General features: G+C 45.1%; 1 protein-coding gene across 5 annotated transcripts in view; it reads left to right on the top strand.

The window, feature by feature from the left end:
• The window catches only part of PNPLA7 (patatin like phospholipase domain containing 7), a 127,440-nt gene that overhangs the window by 23,312 nt on the left and 82,221 nt on the right, over positions 1–21,907 (top strand). For all 5 annotated transcript variants that reach the window (XM_053961993.1, XM_053961991.1, XM_053961994.1 and 2 more), the window contains 6 exons: positions 489–586; positions 1,565–1,711; positions 5,971–6,048; positions 6,947–7,152; positions 13,030–13,161; positions 14,891–15,014. In XM_053961993.1, the coding sequence (XP_053817968.1) occupies positions 489–586; positions 1,565–1,711; positions 5,971–6,048; positions 6,947–7,152; positions 13,030–13,161; positions 14,891–15,014 (785 nt within the window). The remainder of the gene's footprint in view (positions 1–488; positions 587–1,564; positions 1,712–5,970; positions 6,049–6,946; positions 7,153–13,029; positions 13,162–14,890; positions 15,015–21,907) is intronic.

Here is a 21,907-nt window from a genome sequence, read left to right as displayed (position 1 = left end):
AGGAGCAACAGATGAGCGCAGAGGGTGAGCTGCTCTCACAAATGAAGAAATTGGCCTCTAAAACTTCATGCTAACTCTATGAAGAATTTCAAGGATTTGTAGAGTATTGAAAATAAGATGCAGCAGCTGATATGAGCCATCAGCAGCAGCACCTCAGGCAGTTTTGCAGAAAGCCATAAAAAACACCTCAAATTTTAAGTTATTAGGATTTCCCTCTCTCCAGTGCTCTGCCAATTTTCTGTGGACAAAAAGCCCCACAACAAACCTTCAAATAATGACTGCACTCTGTACAAGAGTGGCTGTGGGAATTCTGGGACTTGTCGTACACCCGCGTTCACATGGGAAGATTTAAAGTTCCAGGTCATAAGGAGGTGGGAAATAACAGGAATGTGAAGGTGCCAAGTTGCTCCCCTTGGTGTGTTACCTGCTGCTTCTCAGAAGCTGCAGTGCAGGAGGTGCTCACTCCAGGATTTTTGTGTTGCTTGCAGACAATTCCAGCGGTGCCAAGTCCGACATGGACATGGCCTACGAGAGGGCCAGGGTGCACCTGGCCCCCGAGGACGCCGGCAGCCCCGCCGTGGCCAAGGTGGGTCTGCTCCTCCCCAGAGCCCATCCTGCTTCCTGCCCTGCCCTTGCTCACCTCGTTCTGCTTGCAGTCATTTAAATGCTTGCTTCCTGCCTTCCAAACGCTGCCCTTGCAGCTCTCTGCGAGCTGGGATGTTTGGATTTACAGAATCCCCAAATGGTTTGTGTTGGAAGGGACCTTTGAAGCCCAGCTGGTCCAATCCCCCTGCCATGGCCAGGGACACTTTCTCTACACCACCCAGCCTGGCCTTGAATGCTTTTGTATTACTGTTTTTTAACTTACAGGTGTTTCAGTAGATGTTAGTGGCTGTCAAGTCGTTTTATTGCACGTCTTGAAATTCTGTGGAGATTCCCTTGGTGTGCAATGGGAAACCACTGCTGCAACTTTTTTTTATGTATTTTCTTCCCCTGACTCATGAAATGGATTATTTGGATTTGTCAGATCATGCTCTATTTGTGAGAGGTCCTTTACAGCAAGGAATTAAAAACTTGTATCAGCTGTAGGTTTCTAGTCATTATTTATAAATCTGTTTTTATTTTTGTGGTCTGCTTTTTAGAAATACTGACCTGGAAGTCAAGAGCACAAAAACCCTCTTGAGTTACAAACCTGCACCTTAAAATCTGGAATTAAACTGTTGCTCACTGTGACCTTGACATTTTATCTTTTCCTGCATCTTTGTGTTCAGTGTTGATAAAGTTTTAGTTCCATCAAGCTGGCAGCAGCTCAGTTTCTGAAGTCTCTCATTCCTTCCCTTTCACAAGCTGTGATGAGTAACTTTGTTTGATTCGAGTGTCAGGCTGTGCAGAAAAATACAGGGATAATGAAGTTAGGAAGCTGTTGCTTTTTTGGAAACCTAGATTTCTTTTTTTGCAGACCACCAGTTGTGCTGGGTAGAGAATGCAGACAATAAAGGCCAATTTTGGTAGGTGCCAATTTTGATGTTTAACCTGATCCTTGATGTGTTTCTTCTCTTTGCAGTCAATATTGAAGAAGACTGTGACAGTGACAGAAACTCCTTCAGCAGTTTTCCATTACAGTGCTGTGCAGGACTCCTGTAACAGCAAACACATTGATGCCATTGTGGAAGCAGCAAAGAAAGACCTCTCAACCCTGATGAAACTTGATGTGAGTTATTGCAAGGGGAACTGGCTTTGCTTCTGCTTTTCATTTCATTCTGCCAGGAACTGAAAAGTGGATTTGTCTCCTCAGTGTGCTGGAGATGGTCTGGATGTTTTATTCAACAGCCTGTTGAGGTCATTAGAAGGGTTGAAATAAATTTGAATTATTCTGCCATTTCAACAGACCAGGCTGGAATGCAGTGCATGAATCTCCCCTCTCTGTGTGCAGTTAGCCCTGCAAGCAGCTCACGTGCAAATTCCTGCCACCTCACTCCGTGCTGTCACTGAGTGTGGGCAGTTATCGACAGGTTCAGGTGACTGCTGAATCCATGAATCCTGGTGGCACTGCATCCCAGGGAGTTGTTTGGGTTTGGAGATGTCCCTGTACTTTCCCAGGAGCACTGGCAGCATCTCCCAGCTTGGTCCTGTGCTCAGGGGCTCTGCCTGATCCCTGCTGAGCTCAGCCCCTGCTGAGCCCCTTGGTGTTGTAAGAAGGACTGAAAATTGTTTTCATCATTCCAGCTGCATTTCATTACAAAGGTGTGTCTGTTCATCAACTTACTTTCAAAGGAAGGTGGATAATCAGACAATTTGGGAAAGCTCTGCATCTCTCTCAGTCAGCCACAGACATCCAGCCTGTTCTGCAGTAATTCCAGTCTGCTGCTGCTGCCAGAGGCTGGGCACAGCTGCTGCACCTCCTCCCTGCCTTCAGAGCTGTCACCATACAATACTTGCTAGAACTTAGAAGATTTTACTTCTAGATTTTAGCATTCCCTCCCAACTTCCAAAATTATTCCCCTTGCAGCTTCAAAATCCCTGTCAGGGTCTTTCAGCTCCCAGTTGTGAGGCTCAAGGTGCCTGTTCCAAATCATCACTGATCTGAGGTCTCTACAGGAGCCTTACCTGTCTCATTCTGTTAATTTTCAGTTTTTTTCAGGCATTTCTATCCTCATGGAAGGCTACAGACTATTTTAGAATAAATTCTTGTTGCAGAAGGAGTAAAGTAGGACTTCATCTATACTGTTCTTGATCCAACTATCAGATCATAAGTAAAAATTCCAAGATTACTGAAGCTCCTGATTACAGCACTTTTTCTTTTAGTCTAGAATAAATTTCTCGGTAATTACCAAGTAGCAGTTTAGAGATAAAGTTGATTTCAACAATGACCTTAAAATGCAGCACCTAATAGGCGGAGTTTGTAACATGAAGATCTAAATACTGGTGAAATAAGGTAGGATTTTCAAGCACCTTAGTTTTTCACAAGGAAATTAGAATCTGGTGGGATGTGGCCAATTGCCAGAAATGTCATTGAAAGCTCAATTTTTTTTTCCATGTAGTAATAGTAAAAAATTATTCTTCTACAGGCAATGGAAGAAGAATTTACTGTGTACAAAATATTTGTGTTCAATACTGCTTACATGAAAGGAAATGAATTCTTGTAAGGTCTTCTCTTAAAAAATGAGATCTTTCTTAGCTGGATGGAAGCATTTTAAATTGTCATTTTTCAGAGCACCCAATCAGAGTGAATAAAATTGAGATGTTTTGATGACAGATGGTAGCTTTGGGGATTTTTTGGTTGTTTGGGGTTTTTTTTCAATGTGACAGAGAGAGAGGGTAAATGCCTCTAGAAAGAGGCATTATTTCAAATAGCCTTTAAGTATCTGACTTCAGAATTAAAATTCTCTTTTTTTTCTTTTTTTTTTTAAAGTAACTTGAATTCCTTGGATCTTGTAATGAGTGGTTTTCAATCTCATACAGTTTTAGTGTGTTTTCAGCTTTGTCTGCAGTTATGATGGGGAGGGTTAAGCAGTGTTGCAGGGCATCTCTTCTTTGTGAGTTACAAGGAATGTCCTTTGACAAAACTATTATTTGCCCCAGTTAATTATTGCTTTATTTAAATTGTTTATAACTGGTTTGTGTTTTCACTTCTGTACCATAAACCCCTACTGTGACTTCCAAGGATGTGGAAGTTACCCAGAAATAACCTCTGTTGCTTCTTAAATTTGCTATTGTCACCGAATTTCTTGAGTTTCCTGCTGCAATCATTTATTAGAGTCCTGCAAAGAAAGAAACTTGCTGGGAAATGGAGCTTTTTGGAGTAATTATTTCCCTTATTTTCCATAAAAGCTCACAGCTGGGGGGCTCAGTGCAGGTTTTTAGCCTAAACCCTGTAACTGCAGTGCTGAATTTGGATTTACTGGTCTCACCCATTGAGAGAAACAGGGTGGATTTCATTTGTCAGCTCTTTTAATGCTTCGTGGAGCTGTGATAGCCCAGCAAAGGAGGATTCCAAGGCCTGCCTGGAGGTCACTCAGTCCCTCCCATGCCTGAGGCAGAATCAGATAGTGTTAAGTCATTTCTGGCAGGTTTTTGGCTGAGCCATTCTTAAAGATCTCCAATGCTGAGGGTTTCACAGCTCTGAGTACAATCTTTCCCAATACATAAGTAGTCTTAGACATGAAGAAAATCTTGGCAGCAATTTAGTTTTGAGCTGATGCAGTCTGAAAATGCTTTTGATAAGTAGAGCTCATGGGGGAGCCTGAATTCCCCTACTGAGAGGTACTTTCAGACTTACAACTTTGGCTTTAAGAATAGGTAATACTATACAACCATAAATGTCTAAATATAGAAAAAACATTATAGAAATTAGTTGAGTTGCTATTGCTGAACTGAAATATTTTGACAGGTGCTTGTCAGGTTCCCTGCATTGGATATGTTCCCATGAAACAGATTGGCTTTAATAAAACTATTTTTGAGGAAAATATGTTCTTTTTATCAGCAGTAGGTGTAAAGAATAATTGTGATTATTTCACTTGCACTATTTCTTTTCGACCCAAAATAGAAAAATTCCAGTCTGGCAGAAGAATTACACTGGTGGAGTGTTTACATCTCTGCTGTGCTGGTTTCCTGCTGGAATGGAGTTGATGACTGGGGTCACATTCTGCTCTGCTCTTATGCTCAGTTGGTTCTTCTGTGAGTGCAGCTTTTAGTGCTTGTGCCTCTGAGGCAGAGCCTGGGCACAGCCAAACACCCAGGGAAGTTGTGAAAGGCAGGAATGTGCTGCCTCTCTTCAGCCTAACCTGTGAACTCATAACTGAGCCTTGTTTTCTGCCCCAGCCCATTCAGGGGTGGTGATAAAATGCTGAATTTCTGAAGATTTATAAGAAGGCTGGAGAGGGACTGTGGGCATGGAATGGCAGGACAAGGAAGAATGTCCTTAAGCTGAAGGAGGGCAGTCTGACAATTAAATATGAGGAAGAAAATCTTTATTTGAAGAATAAATAGGTGCCCAGGGTCCCCAGAGCAGCTGTGGCTGCCCCTGGATCCCTGGAAGTGCCCAAGGCCAGGCTGGATGATGGAGCAGCCTGGGACAGTGGAAGGTGTGGAAGCTTTAAGATCCCTTTGAAACCAAACCAGTCTGACTCTGTGATTTGCTGGTTTGAGTGAAAGTTATGCCAAAGCAAAGGTGGCCTAAAGCTTTAGGGTTTGGTCCTGACTGCACACAGGACCCCACATTGTGTGGGTAATTATTTGAGATGGAAAGAAAAGTCTCTCCTGTTTGGGTGTCTGTTATGCACTCAGGGTTGTGGTGGTGAAAGCAATGTTTGGAAATTTTAGGCTCAGATACCTCATCTCCTTGACATTGCAAGGGATTGTGGAGTCCAAACTGAGGGTGGCTCTTGGGAAGAGCCTTTCCTCCCGTGTGCTTTAAGTTGGGAGTGAAATTCCCACTTTTGTCTGCCTGAGCACAGGAGTTGATGAGCTTGGGAAAGCTTTTGTTGTACAGTGTGTATGAAAATGTGCTCTGCAGGTACAGCACAGCTGAGCTGTGTGCCCAGGGCTGGCCTGGGACAAAGCCAGTGTTGGATTATCCTGTCCAGTTACTCCATGATGTAGAAAGTCTCCTCCAGTTTCACCTTCCTTTGAAAGTAACTTGATGTTTCATGGTTTTCATGCCAGCTGATACAGATCTCTTTTCATTAAAGGCCCTTTAAAGAGTCTGGGGGGAAGATTGATGAATAGAAAATCCTTAAGAATCCAAGTGTGATCAATTAAAATGAATTATACATTTTTTTCTCTTCTGGAAGTAATGTTGGGTGGGTAGAGAAATATAGAAATAGGTGTCATATTTTAAAGAGATTCAAGTACTTGTAACATAGTCTTAACTGTTATTCTTACTTGCTTTATTTGGGTGCTTCCTCACATTCTGGGACCTTTACTGTGCACAGAGCAGTAAATTGTATCTCCTACCCCTTTCTTCTCCAGAATCCTGCATTGCTGAATGGCAAAGTGACACTGCATCAGGTCACTGCTGGCACTGTGCTGTCCAGGCAGGGAGATCAGGTGAGTCTGGCTCTGTCTGTGCCCCTCCAGGAGGGTGTTTATACACATTAATGGCAATTAAAACATTCCCACCTGTCCCCTCCTATGCCACCTCTTCTGGAGGTGAAACACCCCCAGCTCTGGGCCTTCTTGCTCACAGGGCTGGTGCTGCACCAGAGCCAGGGTGGGACTCTGGTGCCTGGGTGTTGCCAGCTCGAATGAACCTCGTGGGAAGGTGTGGAGTAATCCTTCGTCCTTCCTCAGGAGCTGTGGGGACTGGGAAGCCTTTTCTCACACCCTGCACTTTGGTTTTTATGATGCCACTCAGCTGCAGTAAAGCCCTCATACAAAACCAATCCAGCATTATTTGTTAATAGCAAAGTGTGTTTAGGATATAACAAGCTTCATTTATAATAATCCTGTGTAAATAGAGGAGCTTAAACAAAGCAGATGACGGGTAGCTCCAGTTCCACTGCTGGGTTCTGCTCTGCTGACCTGCCATGGCCCTCATCCTGCAGCTGTGATTCCCCATTATCTCCTCCTCTCCCAATTCTCTTGTTATTCCTTGATATCTTAAGATGCAGCCTTTGTATTTCATAAACACCCAAAGAGAAACACAATTTTCAATATTGTGCCTGCTTAGTTTTAAATATTCATAACCTGCTTTTAATAATTCACTATTGTGTCTTATTTTACCACCTCATTGTTCAAAAGCTATAGGAGAGCTTCTGGGAAACAGATTGGTCATGATAGCTCTGTCACTGGGATAATTGCTTTTAAAATCTTGGAGGATTTTTACTAAGTTTTTGTTTTTTTGTTTTTTTGGTTTGTGGTTTTTTTTTTTTTTTTTTTTTTTTTTTTTTTTTTGTTTTGTTTTGTTTTGTTTTGTTTTGTTTTGTTTTTTTCCCATTTGCTCCAGGATGTCAATGTTTGCTTTGTGGTCTCGGGGATGCTCCATGTGTACCAGAGGAAGATTGACTCTGAGGAGGACACCTGCCTCTTCATCACTCACCCCGGGGAGCTTGTGGGCCAGCTCGCTGTCCTCACTGGGGAGCCCCTGATCTTCACCATCAAGGCCAACAGAGACTGCAGCTTCCTCTCCATCTCCAAGTCCCATTTCTATGAGTGAGTTCTGTCATTCAGACATACATGGATCTGGGGTTTTTAAAGTATTTTTTACATTTTTTAATGACTCTTTTGAACAAAGGATCAGGGTAGTGACTGAACCCTCTGCTGGGTGCTGGTGGGGGCCACTCATCAAATCCTGGGTTTAATTTTGGACCCCTCACTTGCAAGGAGGACATTGAGGGGCTGGAACATGTCCAGGAAAGGGGCTGGAGCACCAGGAGGTGCTGAGGAAGCTGGAAAGGGGCTCAGCCTGGAGAAAAGGAGGCTCAGGGGGGACCTTGTGGCTCTGCACAGCTCCTGACAGGAGGGGACAGCCGGGGGGGTCGGGCTGTGCTCCAGGGAACAGGGACAGGAGGAGAGGGAATGGCTAGAGGAGGTTCAGGTTGGATTTTTGGGAAAATTTATTCACTGAAAGGGTGGTTGGACATCTGAGCAGGCTGCTCTGGCAGTGTGGAGTCACTATCCCTGGAGGGATTCAAAAAACGTGTGAACGCCTAAGATGTGGCACTTTGTGGTATGGTTTAGTGAGCCTGGAGGTATTCAGTTAAAGTTTGGACTTGATGATCTTGGAGGTCTTTTCCATCTGTAATGATGCCATGATTTTAAATCCAGGTGTTGGATGTCTGTGCTGCTGCAGGTGCCTCCCACAGCAAACCATGTTTTTATGGGGTGGGTTTAGGTGTGTGGGTGAGCTATGGTCCCTCTGTCAGGTGGTTTAACTCCAGCAAGAAGCAATTCAGGGAACATGGCAATATTAAACGGCTTAGAAAAAAATCTGAGGCCTATAGAGCACTTAACCCAGTGGTGTGGGAATTATGGCCCAAGTTTCATATACTTCAAGGTCTGCCCAGAGCCTGCACTTTGCTGGGTTAATTGCTGCCTTGCCAGGCCCTTTGTCTTGGATTAATTATTCCTTTTTGCTGGAAAATCTCCCCAGTTCTGTTCCCAGACAGAGCCAGGGAGTTGAGTGTGCTATGAGTGATTGTTGTGGGTGTAACTGTAGGGTTTTAATGCTCACTAATAGAACAGGTTAAAGAATAATTCCCCTGTGCAAGACCTTCCTGAACCTTGGAAGTAGCACCTGACTTGGGACTAAATGCTTAAAGGGGAATATAGGTAATTAAAAATGCAATATGATGGCTGTGGTCAGCCTTGTTGCCAATAATAATAATTAATGTCCTTGATTTAGTCTGTGATCTTGTCATTTAGAGTTAGAATTAGTTCACACACATAATTTGTGTCTAATGCACAATTTCCTTTCCTAATGTGATGTCCATAACTTCCTGCTTTCTAAATAACTGTAGTTGTTTGTATTCCTGATCAGCTCTACCCCAGAATCCTCACTGTGGGATTTTGGTTTTCCCACCCCAGGCAGGAGGCTGTGTGGCTGTGGAGCTGAACCTGCTGTGCTCAGCAGGTGCTTGTTGATGAGCTGTGTTTTTCCCAGGCTCTGAGGTGGTTGTCAACTCTTTGGCCTAATTTCTGAGAGATGCTTCCCACTTGTACCATTCCATGTGGTTCCAGGCTGTTTCTCCTAAACAGCCACTTTTTCTCTCTGTCTTTTCCTGCTGTTGTTTTCCTACTTGTTTCTGGCTTCAAATTTCATTATGTTGTCTCAGCCAGCCAGGCAGATTCCACCCATTCCTCTTTTTTTTTTCCTCTTTTTTCCTGTTTTTTGGGTTTTTTTTTTTTTTTTTTTTTTTGCTACTCGGGGCTGGATTCTCTCGTATTTACTGAAGCTCATTTTCCTGAGATTTCTCTTCTCTCTCAAGAACTGAATTGCCTCCTGTTAATTCCAGCTTACCTTTCTGCTTCCATTAGCACCTTACCAGTCAGGGATCAAGACCCATCAATGTATCACCTCATCATTATTTTTGGGTCCTTTCCAAATCTTTCTTTTTTTCCTTTAAAGTCTATTATCTGTTCTCTCCATTTTACAAGCTCTGTGATATTTCAGCATTTCATCTTCAGAATTTGTCCTGAAGCCAAGGCTTTATGGCACTTCTGACTCCTGGGCCCATATTTAAAAGTGACATGGGAGAAGGGCTTTGAAAAGCATCAGGTTTCTTTTATTGGTTCATTTTTGCTTTGAATTCTATGAGAAAGAAAAACTTGTTAATAAAATAGGATGTAGTTCTTTTTGCCATTTTAATGTAAATTCTATATTCATAGTTCACAGTGTTCAGATTTCTCCCTTGCCTGGAATCTCAAAGGAATTATTTTTGTCTTAATTTGTTCATTTTTCTCTTAGCTACAGATTAGGTGAAATTTGACAAGAACTCCTGTTATTCTCCAAAATTGCATTCTTCTTTTCCTGTCACATGTGTTTCCTCTTTTCCTCCGTGGTGCCCTGGAACAGTCTGTGTTTTTTCTCAATAACTGATGAGAGGGTGAAGCAGAAAGTACGTGGTCAATGGTTGTCATGAGGGAAAGAGCACAGCAATGGAAGGAGCTCGGGGTGGAGAATTGAGTGTTGGATTAAATCCTTCCCACTGAAACTCTGGGCAGGAGCCTTTTTTGTGGTGCTGCCATGAGTAAATGGCTGGCTGCAGATGCAGAGTGCAAGTCCAGGGGTGGCACGAGCTGGTGGTGTGGTGAATGCAGGGGTGATCCCGTGGAATGTGCCTGCAGTGCTCTCGGCCTGCGGTGCCCCTGCGGCAGCTCCTGGAAAATGGGAATCAAGTTGTCACCAGGATCTCCTGAGGGAATAAATTCAGGATCTGTGCTACCAGTGGCTCTCTCACATTTTCTGCTTCTGTAAATTTCACAGTTTGGAGGCTTAATCATATGCACTTGCCAGAGAAGCAGGAAAGCTTTGATTTTTATTTGGTCTTGCCAGCTAAGCTGAAAATTCCATTGCAGCCACATCCCCAAGAATATCTGCAGAGGCTCCAGACTTTCACAGAAACGACTTAGCCCTTATTGTTATACTTGGTGAGCTTTCTAGTAAAAAATCCTCAAAGTCCCTTCAGAAACCTCTGTAGTGCAGAGCTTTGGATTTTAATTTTCCCAGTACCAGGCATGTGCCAAACAGAAGAGCAAGGATATAAATGCCCACTTGAGAGGAAGGAAGCTGGACTGATAATGGGGGAAAAAAAACCTCTTTTCTCTTTTCCTGCATATAAGGTTGGGTCTCACCTTCTGTGTTAATTCTCTTTTAGAATCTGCATGGAACTAAGGGACATGAGAGAACTCCAGGTGGAAATAAAAGAAGCCTGTTAGTTTGCATTTTGAGTGCATTAAGAATTAAGATAAATATTATGAGGGAGGAAAAGAGTAAATGGCTTTTATTGACAATAGCCTGTGTGGGAAGAGACTTTGAGGGCTAAATAAGCATGTGGACTAAAACCAATGAGCTAAACCATCCAGGATTTTTAGGGGCTTTATTTAACTTTTGAATCTGCTGAGAAGGGGGATAGGGCTGGGTGTTTTCTATGTGTCCTTTGGTATCTGGGTCAGGATGGTGGGGTAGCATGGAAAACTCAGGGCAAGAGAAGAGGGTCAGGAGAGAAAAGCTGTCCTGCTTTCTGGTAGTGGTGTTTGCTGGCTGGATCTTTAAGTGTTCTAAGTGTAAGAGCCAGTGTTCATTTTAATTTACCTTGCAGACATTCAAGTGCAGGCGTATGAGTGGGGTGAGTTCAACATGAAATAGGGATATGTGCCTGTGGATCTCTGCTCTTTCAATTCCAGGGCTTTTGTCTGAAATTTTAGGCTTCATTATTGCAAAAGTAGTAGTTGGAGCTCTGGGTGAGGAGAGCAGTATCCATGGGAAGCTGCCTGTGTGCTGCTCTGTCCCACAGTCCCTGGCAGCTCTGGGGCTCTTGCAGCAGTGGCATTAATGAAGAAGAGTCACGGTGTTGGAAAGACTTCAGGGCAGGTTCTGTGCCACATCCAGGCAGTGCAGAGATCCTGGGGAGTCTGCTTTTGTTGTCACAGTCTTGGATTGTGGATCTCTGCTTGGGCTTTCAGTGATTCTGCCAGGTTGCAGTGGTCCACAAGAGCTGTAATGCAGTTAGGGAACAAGGAGTGACAGTGCTCCTTCCATACCTTTCTCTCTTCCTCACTTATTTAGGGGTGAAGTTAGATACACAGCTGACATGATTTGTGCTCAGAGAGAGCACGAAAAGGAGATTTTCTTACCAATCTGGCACATTCCTTGTGAAGGGAACACGGATGCAGAAAACTTAACAAGGAACCTGGGGAGGTTTCAGCAGTGCTGGAGCTGCCCCTGGGTCAGGAGAAGCCCCAGGACCAATCCAGGCTGGGATGAGCAGCTGGAGCAGCCCTGGAGAGGGAGCTGGGGGTGCTGTGGGTGAGAACTGGAGCTGCCCCAGCCCTGAACCCCCTGCCCTGGGCTGAGCCCAGCGTGGGCAGCAGGGCAGGGGGGATTGTGCCCCTGTGCCCTGTGCTCAGGTGAGAGCCCACCTCCAGAGCGGCCCCAGCCCTGGCCCAGCACAGGCAGGAGCTGGAGCTGCTGCAGAGATCCAGAGGAGGCACCAGGGGATCAGAGGGATGGAGCAGCTCTGCTGGGAGGGAAGGCACAGCTGGCATTGTTCACCTGGAGAGGGGAAACTTTGGGGTGACCTCAGTGGCCTTGCAGGGCCTGAAGGGCCTGGCCAGAAATGTGGAGAGACAATTTACAGAGGTCTGGAGTACCAGGACACAGGGAATGGCTTCCCACTGCCAGAGGGCAGGGCTGGATGGGATATTGGGCAGGAATTGTTCCCTGGGAGGGTGGGCAGGCCCTGGCACAGGGTGCCCAGAGCAGCTGTGGCTGCCCCTGGATCCCTGGCAATGCCCAAGGCCAGGCTGGACACTGGGGCTTGGGGCAGCCTGCTTGTCCATGAGCAGGTTTCATGCAGCTCCCTCACCTTTCTGTGTGCACTTTTCATGCTGGGGCTGCAGACACAAATGTACTTCTTTGTGAGTTGTTATTTCTCTTTTGTGAAATAACTATTTTTTAGTAGTCTGCCCTTGATGCTGCACAGGAAAGACAAGCTGCCCTAGCAGGTAGAACAACCTGATATGTGTGTGATCCATTCACCCCTGGGAGTGCTTCAGGAGGTATTTGAGTGCTCACTCCCACAGTGACAGGGTGAAGTAATCTTCAGTCTAAAAAGAATGAGAAATTAGACATTCCTGAGCAATTCCCAGCTGTCTGTGAGAGTGCTTTTTGCTAGGCCCCACAGTGGAGTTTGAGGTTGTCCTAGCAGAACCTTCTCAGATTTTCAGTTTGAGGAACATACTGAATTACATGGTGTCTTTATTACTGGAGACTTTTAAGCATGACTAACAGCATCCAATGTGAGGATTGGGAGCTTTATTAGAAGATATTTCAGCTCTTTGTGGTCTTTGCAAGAGGGGAAAGGGAATATTTGAAATGCAGAGCAGGTGTTTTCTTTTTAAGCACATCAGACTTTACATATAAAAAGATTCTGATGTGATATGTGGGGGAAACTGAGCACGAGCAAGAGACTGAGATGGGCAGAACAGCAGGGGAGGGAAGATCCTGAGGACAGGATGAACATTTTCCTGAGTCATGAGAGATCTGTGTGAGGAAGAAGTGAGGAGGGTGGCTCATACACAGGAGCTCACATGGCTCCTGCCCATCCTGCTGCACTGGGAGAAGGGAATTGGTCCAGACAGCAGGACTGGCATCCTGCTTCTAGGACAGTGCCAGCTCCCAGTGCCATTTAATTTGGGCTGGGTTGGAAGCTGGGCAGCCCCGTGTTGGGTCAGAGACCCTGGTGAGAGCGGTGGTGGCAGGAGTGGGATGTGGCCTGGGAATTCCTGCTCAGCTGCACTGGGATGTGGTGCCTGTGGGCAGCTGTTCCTGTTGTGGGCAGGTTCAGTAACACTCTGGTTTTTCTTCAGGATTATGCGGGAGCAGCCCAGTGTGGTGCTGGGGGTGGCCCACACCGTTGTGAAGAGAATGTCCCCCTTTGTCAGGCAAATTGACTTTGCCCTGGACTGGATGGAGGTCGAGGCTGGACGAGCTGTTTACAGGTGAGATGTGGACAAAACTGTATGTTTGTTGAAATTTTCCTACTTCATGAGCTGTGCTCCCTTGGGGACGTGTAAATTGAGAACCTCAGGCTGCATTTATCAACCATTCCATTGGATTTATTTGTTTGCCTATTCTGAGATTTTTTTCTTTCTGCAGTACCTTCAACATTGCTTCAGTCTCTTGTCTCTACATGTTGCTAAATTATTTTATACTATCCCTCATCTTTTCTGTTGTCTTGGCAAGCTTTTTAAGTGATATATTTGATTAAGACACAGTTCCATCTTCTGGTGGTAGTTTCTGCATTGTTGAGGGCATGAAGATCTATTGCTCAGAGGTTTTCAGCCTTTCTGAATCAAAGAGCAAAACTCAAAGGTTAATTCAGTTAGGCTTATTCAGCAGTAAATTGAAAATAGGAATTTTGTGTTTAAGGGGCAAAAGTTACCTTGGGAAAACTTAGTTTTATGGATATGTACTAGGATGCAATTGAGCTGTTACGTGGTTGCTGCAGTGGTGGGAGAGTAACAGTCTAATTAAAACATGATCTGTATAATTGTAATTTTTATTACCATACCTGCAGCATCAAAGCCAATGGAAGTTTGGGATTACTCTGTGCATCAAAACACTCCTAGCTGTCAATGTCTTGTTAAAATCTTCTGGAATTCCTTGCATTGTTTTAACTCCACCACCAGAAGTGTGACATTCTCAGCAGCACTCCTAATTGTGCCAGCAAAAATGTTTTGGTAGACAAAGGTGTGTGCACCAAATCTGGAGCCACTTGGGGGTCTTGCTGTTTGACCTGCAGAATTCCTGTGCACATCCACGTTGACCTTGCAGTGGGAACAAGCTCCTGAGTAGCCAGCAATGAGCCTGTGGTGTCCTCTGGGGCCTGCTCACACCCTGGTCATCCCCTGCCAGTCCTAGCATGGAACCCTACGCTGGCCTAGGTTGGAAAGGACCGTAAAGCCCATCCAGTGCCACCCCTGCCATGGCAGGGACACCTCCCACTGTCCCAGGCTGCTCCAATCCCCAGTGTCCAACCTGGCCTTGGCCACTGCCAGGGATCCAGGGGCAGCCACAGCTGCTCTGGGCACCCTGTGCCAGGGCCTGTCCATCCTCCCAGAGAGCAATTCCTTCCCAATATCCCATCTAAACCTACTCTCTTTCTGTTTGAAGCCATTCCCCCTTGTCCTCTGACTCCTTATCTCAGCTACCTGTGCACAGCCTGTACATTCACACATTAAACCCATTTCCAGTCACCTTTTAACAAGCTCCTGCTCTGTTTTTAATTTCCTCATTAAGTATCAATTAAACACTTTCCTGCATCTTCCAAGCCAGGCAGAGTAAAACCACCAACTTACTCTGTCACTATAGGACACGAGAAAACACGACACACGCCTGTGTTCTTGTGAAGGTAAAAAGGGGAAGTTTATTTCTGACTCTAGCATTTATAGTTCTCCAAAGGTGCCAGTGCATTGGAGGGTGAAAGTGCCACCTCTCCAACGACACTGGACAAACTACCAGTCTATCAAATTTCTCTTCCTCTATGAAAGAATACAAAACAGTAAGTTATTTACAGAAAGTTGTGTGAGAAAATTTACTACAAAAATGTAAACTCAGAAAGCTTTAGAAAATCTTAAAAATCAGAGCAACACTTACTCAAAACCTCCAGATGCATTTGCTGAGCAGGGACACTTCTTTAAAGCTGGTTGTTGGTTGTTCTGCCTGCAGGCAGGGGGACAAGTCTGACTGCACGTACATCGTGCTGAACGGCCGCCTGCGCTCCGTGCTGCGCATGGACGACGGCAAGAAGCACCTGACCGGGGAGTACGGCCGGGGCGACCTCATCGGAGTGGTGAGAGGGGCCCTGTCCCCCTGGGAAACTGGGATTCTCTCCATGCCAAACACACTCAGTCCTGCTCCCATCCCTTGTTCGTCTTTAGGGCTTCCAAAGTTGAAAAACGCGGGAAGCTCCTTTCAGCCTGGGAAGTTTTTATAGTGGTTGGTGAATGGGGTTGTTAGACTTGGTTTGAAAAGAAAGATAAACCAAAATAGGTTACGTCCTGCCCAGTGCTCCTCTGTGCCATGGGTTACTTTCTTCCCAGTGAGGGCAGAGCAGCCTGTTAAATCAGGGCTGGAATAATTGCAGGAATGTGCCCTAAATTTGAATAAATTTACTGCCATAGGAGGAGTCAGTTTGGATGAGCCCCACCCTGGAAGTGTCTAGTCCAACCTCCTCAGAGTTAGCAGAGCTGACTTCAAAGCTTTGTCAGGTTTTCCAGCAAGTGTGTAATTATTGCAGTTATTAAAGCAACTGTTCATTTCAGAATTGTAGTATTTATCCATGTTTAATTTCTCTCTTATGTTCATTTTTTGTTTCTCAGACCTAGTTAACAGCAGAAATAGGAATCATAAATATGCATGGCTTGTTTGATTTTTATATTTAAAACCAGAAGATTTCTGAAGTTCTGAGCTTGTTGTTCAGGCCCTTTTCTGCTTTCTGAGCTGAAAGCTAAGCACTGAACATGTATCTGTTTATAGGCAGAATTAGCATAGCTCTGAAGCCAGAAAACATGTGAATTGGGATTTATGGGAAGAAATTCCTTTTTATAGGAATGAAAGGAGAAGGAGGAGTCTGAGGCTCCCATTAGAGAGCTGATGCAAAATTTTGCCTGTGGGGTCCATGAGGCAGTTCTGGTGGTGCTCCCAGCAGAGACGGGGCTGGGCTGGGCTGCTGCTCGCCCCATATTTGATATTTCCACATGCACAGGATTTAGGGATCTCTTCCCACACTCAGTGCTGCTCTGGCTGAGGGGTTGGTTTGGGATTGTGTTTGGAGAAGCAGGTCCCTACTGGAATGTGCTTCTAACACAATTTTTTTTTTTTTTTTCTTTCTTTGGGATACTTCATTAAAGGTGAAATGACATGGTTTGACAGGAACTAAAGGTGACATCTTTTGTGACTAATCACAATGATGTGAGGCCTTTTGGTGTGTGAAGAATTGTCAGTGATACAGACAGGCATTTTCCTGCTTTCCTCTGCCTGTGGTGATCTGCAGCTTTTCACTGTCAAACTCCTGGAGTTTTGCAGAGTTCCCGGGTTAAAAACAGACCTGTTCTACTTTCTGAGAGCAGTTTTGAGTGACAGGGCAGCATATGGTGCTCAGAGGGTGGCAAGGCCCTGGCACAGGGTGCCCAGAGAAGCTGTGGCTGCTCCTACATCCCTGGCAGTGTCCAAGGCCAGGCTGGATGGAGCAGCCTGGGACAGTGGGAGGTGACCTTGCCCATGGGAGGGGTGGCACTGGATGAGCTTTAAGGCACTTTCCCACCCAAGCTTTTTTACAATTCAGTGGTTCTGTGAAATGGCCTAAACTCTACCTCTCTGTGCAAGGCCGTGCTGGTTTTTCCAGGCTGGCCCAGCTGTTTATCTGGACAGGAAGGAGGAGGTGGATTGCTGCATGGACTGGGCTGTGTTTGCTGTAGCAGTGCCTTGTTTGCTGGTGAGTGCCCAGGCAGGGATACAGAAATACCCGTGCAGTTTGTGCCTAAAGCACAAGTCACTGTTTTGGATCCACGTTATGACATGAATCACGTTGGAGACTTCAGTGACTCTGTGGACGTTGTCATCTCCTTCCTGCCCACAGCTCCCAGCCCCACTGACTCACTCTGCCATTTGTTGGAAGTGTCTCCATGCTCTGGCTGCCTTTTGCAAACATGGGGGAGGATCTGTGAAGAATGCCAGCATTATTTCAGAGGGCATTAGCAAATTGATATTTTTGCTTTTAAAAAGTTTTGTTTATACCCTTCTGCAGAATCTGTTATAAACCTTTAAAAACCTGCTGAAGGGTTGGGTTTTTTTCCCCTGACATTAACATAATTGGGGTTCTGAGTGCTTGCAGGGAATGAAAGCAGCAGTTGGTGTTGGTAATTGGTTTTTTGGTGAACTGGTGGCTTGATCCTCCCTGAATGCCTCCGAGACCCTTCTATGTCACCCCTAATTGTAGGTACTAAGCAAACACAAGAGTCTTGTAGTTGATGGCTTTTTGTTTACTGCCTCTGTGCCAGAATTTTTCAAATGCCATGTGTCATTTGCATAAGAGATGAGGCTCTGCTGTTCCTGCTTGCAGGAGCAGAGCAGTACAGGATGAAGGGTTTCAGACAAGATGTTAATTTTCAAGTGTGTGCGTGCGCTCCCGAGGCTCAAGTTGTGGCTCAAACTGTTTTGTTCCCTGCACTGACTCAATGGCATCTGTTCCTGAGGTCTGTTGATGCAGGGGGAGAAGGGCAGATTAGAAACTGAAGTTTCCTTCCCTGTGGAGTTCTTTTAAGAGATGGCAAGGACAGTTCTGTCAGGGGAAAAGGATCCTGACTCTCAGGGAGACTTTTTGAAGGGACACCGGCTGCTGTTAGCCCGGTAGGATGGGCAACTCCAATCCACTGTATCTGGTCAAAACTCAATTTAGAAAATTCCATGTAATTTTTAAAGGACAGTGATGAATCTGTTAAATAATTCCTTCCCTGTTGAAATACAGTTGACATAAGTCTTGCTTTCTAGAGACTAAGATTTGACTCATTTAAGGGAAATCTTAGGGAAAAATGTTGAAATGTGAATTTTATCTACCAGCTAAAGGGTCATGTTTCTTGTATTATCATTTCTGCCATGCTCTGGGTGATCGAAGAGGAGATCAGAGAAGACAGCTGTGTGCTGATGGAGTGAAATCTCTTCACCAAGCAACTTGTTTAAAATACTTATCTTAGTCTCTCAGTTTTTTTCTTGATGTTGCTCCTTTGGTTTTGATCTTGATTAACTATTCTAAATTGTAGTTTTTACTCTTGTTCTCTTGATCTCATTAGCACTTTGTTATGTGTGAGAGATGATTCCTTTTAATTTGATTTTTGTGCCTATCAATAGCAGGTTGGCCCAGGCTCTGAGGTTCTGTTCCTGGCAGTGCTGCTGAGCCTGGGGCAGTTATCCCCTGGTTTATTCCAAACTGCAGAGCAGGTTGTCAGAACACAGGGTCACAACTCCAAACATGTGTTGAGGTGGATGTTCTTTGCTTTTTGCACTCTTGGGAGGACAGCAGTGGGTGAGGAGAAGGCAACAATCCCATCAGAGCCATTCCTCAGAATAATCTGCTGGATTGGAGTTGTTTGTGCACTGCCTGTGCCCTTCAAACAGCTGCAGGTGATGGAGCCTTCAATGCAATGAGGGTTTTATGCAAGGCCATACTTTGTCTTCATTGAGTTCTGAAGGCTGGCTGTGGTGTTGGGGAGATGCCTGAATGCCAGGCAGGTTTCAGGGGCCTCAGATTTAACTCCAAATATTTTCCAGAGCTGGGCTTTTAGGTGGTGTAGAGCTGTGTTTACTGGTAACCCCTCCCAGAACACTGTTGTGTGCAGGGTCTGACCCAAAACCAGTCACCTTTCCAAAATACCTGCTGAGGGGGGAAGCTGCAGCCATGTTTTGATTAATTCAGCACCTTTTCTGCTTCTCTTTAGCAACCAGAAAGTCCCTCTTATCAGGAGGGCTGCACACCATGACTTTTGAGCACAGAAACTGATGAACAAGTGCAGAAAGGCATTTGTGCACTGACTCTTGTAACACAGGGATAAATTGCAGAAAAGAACCTTCAGCTGCCAGTGCTGCAGCCAGGACACTGGTCCTGCTGGGCAGGAAATCATGTTTTACATTCTTAGAAATAAGACATTTTAAATATTTTCAGATGTTAAGCTGTTTATCTAATTAAGACAGCTAAATGTCTGTGGCTTTTTTTCTCTCTAAAATGTTGAAACCCAAGAAGAATCTGTAAATGGCTTATGATTTCCTCAGGGGATTGGAGCATTGTTCTTTGGAAATGTAACACTGTTAGAAATCTTTAATTGCTGTGTAATCCTCAAAGGAATCACACAAAGGGAACTATCAGGATTACACTTGTCAGGCTTTTGTTCTTTATCAGTATTAATGTTATCAGGCAGCTCCAAAGCCAGCTGAATGTCACTGCACCCTCCACATTAAGGCTGCTTTGCTCTGCCTTTTTTAAAAAACATCTGATTTTTTTTTTTTTGCCAATTCCTTGTATTTTTGTGGTTTTGTCAAACCATGACTACTTCATTTTCTGAACCTATAAGATACTACAAAGCTATTTCAGGTGGATTCAGATTATTGCCACCTCAGGCACACTGTGCACAGACTCTAGTTGAGGGAATTGGTGATGGGTGAGGTTCAGGAACAGAGCTGGAAGACATGGTCCTGGAAGGGATTGTTCTCTTTTCATTTCTTCCTCTCTCTATTGGTAATACATTACTAAAAAATATTATTTTCCTAGCAGCATCTTAGGTGTGAACTCGTATTAAAAGCAAAGCCAAAAAAATCCAAACCATCCAGTGAAACCCTCAACCTACCAAACCACAAACTGCAAACCCCCAGTATTTGCCAGCCCCGAAGGGAGGCAGAGGGAGCCTGAGGGATTAGTTCACATTTGCCCTGCTGAATTAGTGTCAGAAGGAAATGAGAAGCTGTGTTCTGATTTCCAAGCCCATCTTGAGAGTGTTTTTGTTAAACTCAAATGGCAGAGTGCTATATGTGCTTGATGTCCTGGGCCATGTTATTTTTTGAGAGTATGAGGAGCTCTGATGAGAGATAACGATGGAAATGGTGACCTGCTGGGTTCCACATAGGTGATTTCATGCATTGGACTGTCATTCCTTAGGATATTGTGTGCCTCCCTTCTGCTTCCAGCTGAACTCTCTTGTGATAATTCCAGCTATCAGCTCACTCTTGATACACATCCTGTTCCCCTGCAGGACAGCTTTTTACTTCCCTTGCCTCCTTCTCCTGTCTCCCTTCCATTTAGAGGGATGCCACATGGAACTGGGCTGGCTGGGACTAGCAAAGGCTAATATTACATCCCCTTTAACCCTGGCAAATGCTCAAGGCCATTGAAAATTTTAGTTTTCCGTGATATAACCTTTTTTTTTCTTTTTTTTTTTTTTTTTTTTTTTGGCAAGCATCATTAAATAAAAGCCACTGAGAGAGAGAGAGAGAAATAAAAGTGATCCTTGTCATCACCACCAGAATGCTTGGATGGCACTGAGTGATGGGAGCAGAGTCCAGTGGAAGTGGCAGGAAGGATTTTTGGGGGAAGTGTCAGCAGTGGAGGGTAGGGAAGGGTCCCTGATAAAGTTCCAGCCAGCTTTGGGACTCTTGTGTGAAGCTGAGTTGAAAGGAATTGGATCTCTTCCTTCTAGGAGGTATCTGAGCAGCTCATCATGGGTTGTTCTCTCTATTTCTGTTCTGGAAGTTCAGGTATCATTCACCCAAAGAGGAGCAGCCTGCCCAGGACATTGCACTTGCAGATTCTCTTCCAACAGCCTGGAGAAATGTGATGGTTTTGTTGGGTGTTTGGTATGAGTGTCTCAGATGGCCTCTGACACAGTTTTTGGTGGTGTTTTGACTATAATGTTGGGTTTAGGGCAGCAAAACATGCATGAGACTTCAAATCTCTTCTACAGCCACACGTATACAAGGAGTAAAACTGAAATACAGGAGGCTGGGCTTTTACCAATTCCCTTCCTAACTTTAATCTTCCTCTTTTTTGTCCCTTAATGATGTTCACAGCTACAACAGGACTGTCACTGCACTGCTACAAAGTGCAGGCTCAGTCCTTTGGGGAGAACCTGTGGGATGACACCATCTGCCCTAATTACAAAACATAGCAAGCTCAGCCTTGTTTCATTTCTACCTGTATTTTAGATCTGCTCTTGCATATAGCCATGTATGGATACACAAGACTTCCAGGCACGGGTGTGTGTAAGCCTTTCATGGCTTTTTAATATGTTTATCTATTAAAAAATGAGAGAGGCAGGTTTGGATTCTTCTTTGCACACAGCAGAAGGGCTGGATGTCCTCAGTCACGGGGTTAGCTTGGCACACAGGAGATTGCAGAAGGTGGTTGTTAGAACAACTTTGAAGAGTACATGGTGTTCTGAGTTCATCCACTGGCACTGCTCCCACAAATAGCATCGATTTGCAGTTTGTCTGGTTGCTCTTCCCACTCATTCACTGCTTCCAGAAGTGTCTCCTCCTTTGTCCTTTTCTGATACAACAAGTTGATATTTCAGGTCCTTCTGAGCTGGGTCTGGAGCAAACACTGTTGGGATGAGCATCCTCTGCTGCTCCAGGTGCAAATGAGCTGGAGAAGGGTCTGAAGACAGTGTGTTTAAGCAAAAAAAAAAAAAAATCAATGTTCCATGTAGTGTTTGGTTGCCCTTTGTGTAACATTGGTGATGTTGCCTCACTGGCTTCAGTTGCAGCAGCAGCAGCAGCTCCTGCCCTGGTCTGGACAAAGACACTGCTGTGACAACCCCCTGGTGGCTCTTTTGTACTCTTCCAGTGCTGGTGTTGGCCTTGAGATACAGGTGTGCTACCTGTCAGCTGCCTCACTGCCTGTCCCTTCTCCAGAGCCTCCTGAACTGGCAGCAGATGTCAGTGTGGGTGTGTCTTCTCCGTATCCCTCCTCGGGTGTGTGTCCTTTCATCCCTGTCCTTTGTGTCCCCCTCTGTGCTGGTCCTTCCCCAGCACCCTGGGCTGAGCTGGTGGCTTTGTGTAGAGCCTGGCCTGCTTTGGGGTGGGTGTTTCAGGATGGAGTGAGGAGTTCTGGCAGATGGTCTCTCTGGAGGGGAGGTGGGTGTCTGTGCACCCCAATGTCACCCAGTTGTGTCCCTGGGAGGACAGGCACTACCTGCTCCC

Source organism: Vidua chalybeata, chromosome 21, assembly GCF_026979565.1.
Source record: "Vidua chalybeata isolate OUT-0048 chromosome 21, bVidCha1 merged haplotype, whole genome shotgun sequence".
Taxonomy (NCBI): Eukaryota; Metazoa; Chordata; class Aves; order Passeriformes; family Viduidae; genus Vidua; species Vidua chalybeata.
This window is presented reverse-complemented; position numbering and strand designations above follow the sequence as displayed.